This window comes from Enoplosus armatus, chromosome 11 (assembly GCF_043641665.1).
Source record: "Enoplosus armatus isolate fEnoArm2 chromosome 11, fEnoArm2.hap1, whole genome shotgun sequence".
In the NCBI taxonomy this organism is placed as follows: Eukaryota; Metazoa; Chordata; class Actinopteri; order Centrarchiformes; family Enoplosidae; genus Enoplosus; species Enoplosus armatus.
In genome coordinates this window covers 11,568,042-11,572,057 of record NC_092190.1, presented here as the reverse complement: position 1 = coordinate 11,572,057, position 4,016 = coordinate 11,568,042, and the positions used below count along the sequence as shown (strand labels likewise).

Genomic DNA, 4,016 nt, shown 5'->3' with positions numbered 1-4,016 from the left:
GAGTGTCAAACTTTGCATATATCATGAGCTGATTCTTTCTGAAGTACTTTGGTTCTGGTGCAACTAAATAAAGACGCTTGTTACAATTTATCCATTTTTAACAGGCTTGTTTTCAAGCTGTAAAATGCCAGAGAATATATTTTTTGTGACATATGATATAGACCTGCAGTTAAAGCTCATTTTATTTCAGTTACAATACATCTGAATACAGCTGTGACTATAAACTTTTAGTTACATCATTTCTGAGTACTGTTACAATACATTGATATTCCATAGATATTCAGTGCAACATGTGTCGATAATCCACAAGTGCAGTTGGTTTGGAGGTGGGGAGGATCTGAAGGAACACCACAGATCACCCTACAGTATATGCACCAGGTCAGTTCAGTATAATTTTAGGATACATTAATTATTCCCTCCCAAAATCTGCAAACAAAGGAGCAGAGATTTACTGGCCTCATAATCTGTGATTTGAGATATCATGTTGGAATTTGTTTTATGATCTCATGCATTTAATATTACCATCCCAGAGCAGTGCATGCTGGAGGACAAACTACCTCGCTAAATGTGTCTGACTCCATTTTTCACAGGAGCACAATTTCCTAACAGATGGGTAGCCTATGTGACTTTTTTCAGCACCTCCACGCAGGTCAAATTCATGGTCACAGATAAGTCTACTGGCAGAATAAATTTGATTTACTCTCATGTATGACTTTCGCTTTGAGTAAATTTGAAAAGACAGAACTGGGAGCCATACATATAACTGTAACTGGTCTATTTTGGGATAAGAACATATCATCTGCATGGTTCATTAACACTCATGAAATGCAGCTAATTTGAGAGTAAAAGCTCAGTCTCACATTATTGTCAATGACAGCTCCAGGATGTATTTTATGATGTGATGAGTCATAAGAGCCCTGAATCTCTAGTTGCTTGTTTATATTTACACATTTAAACCAAACTGTTAAACACCACAGGGATAAAGGGTTAAGTGATACTTTAAAATTAGTAGTGTTCCCCTTTATTATTGAATCCTGTAAAGCATGATTCCCAGAAATGCATACTGTAGCTCACAATGCATTGCACTAATAAACGTGATGAAATAGTTATGCCTGTTCTTTTAAACATGGTCTGATTCCTGATTAAAATGAATACATTGCATCAATGCATCCACTCTGACCGTCCAGGGGCCAAGTCTCTTAAAACTGCGTAAATGTTGTTCGTTTTTCAAGAACCTCAAGGTAATCAGGATCAATATGGAGCTTTGCTTTCAGTTCCCAGTACTCGCTCCTGTTGGGCTCCACATAAACAGTACTTGGTGTTGTACAATAGAGTATTGTCTGTTGTACTCTATCTGGGTGCACATATTGATGCCTTGCATCAAAGTCTGAGGTATACTGACTCGATGTATGCGCTGTATGCTTGCATGGTAACGTATTGCTGTAGCGGGTGTGCTTGTCAGGCTCAAGTACATCTCTGTAGTAACACAGGTCATCTTGGTGAGGGGTGGAGGGCTTGTTAAGAGGCTCTGGAGTAGTGGCACTGTATTCCGAGCTTATTACATTACTGGCTGCCTCTTCGTCCGAGTTGCCTAGAAAAGCGCCGCTCAACTCATCGAAGTCTCTAAATCCATCCACTGATTTGCTGTCAGTCAGGGTGTGGGCTGTAGTTCTGCATGTGGATTCTGTGGGAGGTGGGATGTACTCATATACATGTCCCGCAGATGTTCTGACTTTGGGAATGGATCCCTTTTTGTAAAGGCCATATTCCATGTTGAGAGAGCTAATGCAAGCATTCATGGAGCTATTCTGCTCGTTTTGGCTCTTTTGACGTCTCTTTTTCATCACCACAAACAATCCTGCAGCCACAAACACAGACACAATGAACATGAGGAGAAGCGCAAGAATCATCACAGATAAAGGAATGGTGCTGTATTGTGTGTCAGAGTCCAAGGATGTTTCTATGGTGATAGTGCTGCCAGGAAAAGATTCTTCAGAGGGTGGGATCATGGAGGCAAGTATATCAGAGTTATTAGGGCAGAAATTAGTTGTCTTAATGTATCTCATATCCTCCCCAGCTAACCTCTTAGGCGAGCCACAGATGACATTGTTTACAACTGTGCCAGTGCTGAGCTGCTCCAGCCACATCTTCAACTCTAGTATGCTACAAGAGCAATCCCACGGATTCTCGAACAAATCGACTTGCACCAGTGCTGTAAGCTGATCTAGCACACCACTGACTGGCAGATATCGCAGATGGTTGTTGCGAAGATTTAGTCTGGCTAATGTCAGGCCAATAAACGTTCCGACTGGCAAAGTTTTCAAGAGGTTATTGTTCAGAAAAAGAAGCTGAAGTCTAGGTACATGCTGAAAGGTGTCAGAAGCAACCTCTTTAATGACATTGTATTCTAAATATAAGAACTGGAGGCTCTCCAATCCGTAAAAAATATCAGATGTAAGATGGTCAATCAAATTCCCGTTAAGGTACAGTCTCCTTAGATGTGTCAAATCGCCAAAAGCTCTGTCATGTACGCGAGCTACTCGATTGTTGCCAAGATGGAGCAAATCTAATCCAGTTGCCTCAACAAAATCTGATCGACGCACCACAGGGATATAATTCCCTGTTAGATACATCTTTTTGGGATTGTAAGGTTTGGGATTTAAGTCAGAGATATGCTCAATCTTTCGCTCCTGGCAGTTCACGTTCAGGCCAAGGTCTGAAATTTGAAGATTGCAAGTGCAGGCAGTTGGGCAATCTAAAGGCACGGGGGATTTGGTTTGATATGAAATAATTTGGCCATAATTTTGTGGTTTATTCGATGGGATGCGAGCGGTGGGTCTTGATTTTAGTTTGCCTGACTGGCGAGGTCCCTTGGTTGGTCTTGATGAGGACCGTGCAATCCCAGATGAGGTTAAGGAGGATGTGACTTGCGATGGTGTGGTCCTGTAGTATGCATCGGTGCTCAAATGTGGCAGGGGCGGCATCTCGTATTCAGCGATGGCTCTCCTCGGGCACAACTCTTGTTTTGAAACCTCATCAAGATCTCTCCCATGAAGCCGGAAAGGGAACTCACAAACAACGTCGCCGACTAAAGCCGTGTATGATATGCTCTCGAGCCAGGTTTTAAGAGCAATCAACTCACAGGAACAGTTCCACGGATTCTCCTCCAGCTGTAACTCCACAACACTGTTCATGTGCTCCAGCAGACCTGAGTAGGGGAGCACTTTGAGTTGATTCCCCCTCAAGTCCAAATGAGTCAATGGTACATACTGGAAAATGTTCACAGGCAGAGTAGATATTAAGTTGTCATTTAGAATCAGGACCTCCAGATGTCGAAGCCTGCTGAAGGCATTTGGCGCCACATGAGTGATATAATTATAATCAATTTGTAGATACTCCAGACTTTCAAGGCCAAAGAAAAACTCTTCCTTCAAGGCATCAATTTTGTTATTGTTGAGATGTAATCGTTTTAATCCCTGAAGTCCATTAAAAGCTCCTGCTTCAACCTCAGATATGTCATTATTCCCCAGATGTAATATTGTTAGTTCTTTGTACTCAACAAAATCATTGGTAGATAGCTTTTTCAAAAGATTCCCTGTAAGCAGCAGATGATACTGGGAGTAGTACACTGGGCTTATGTCTGAGAGACTTACGATTCCTCTGTTTTCACAGCTCACTGTAAGTATCCCCTCTTTCTCCTCACAGGCACACAGTCTTTGACATATGTCTCCATAACTGCCAAACATCTCAACAGTGCACATGGACGTTGCACTTAGCAAAACATATGAAATCCAAAGATGCATTTTGCTGCAAATGATGGCCGAGCTCACAGTCCTGCTAAGATATCCTCAATGTCATCTAGAAACAAAAGACATACATGGTGATGCAAAACAGGCAGACTGCATTGAAAGCAACTTCCACACAACAAGCTGTATCCTGCAGGAGTCAAAGCTTCATTTGCTGGTTAACTTCTGGCTGCGTGGCTGCTGATTTAAAATGGCTCAAACAAAAGCAGG

General features: G+C 42.0%; 1 protein-coding gene across 1 annotated transcript; it reads right to left on the bottom strand.

Annotated features, from left to right (window-relative positions):
- Positions 1–1,199: 1,199 nt before the first annotated feature.
- slitrk5b (SLIT and NTRK-like family, member 5b) lies at positions 1,200–3,803 on the bottom strand. Its single transcript, XM_070914756.1, has one exon. It carries the CDS (start codon positions 3,801–3,803, stop codon positions 1,200–1,202), a length of 2,604 nt encoding a protein of 867 aa, XP_070770857.1.
- Positions 3,804–4,016: the final 213 nt, after the last annotated feature.

What these genes read in the sequence shown, in the direction of transcription:
- slitrk5b (XM_070914756.1), bottom strand. Translation starts at nt 3,803, where the DNA reads ATGCATCTTTGGATTTCATATGTTTTGCTAAGTGCAACGTCCATGTGC.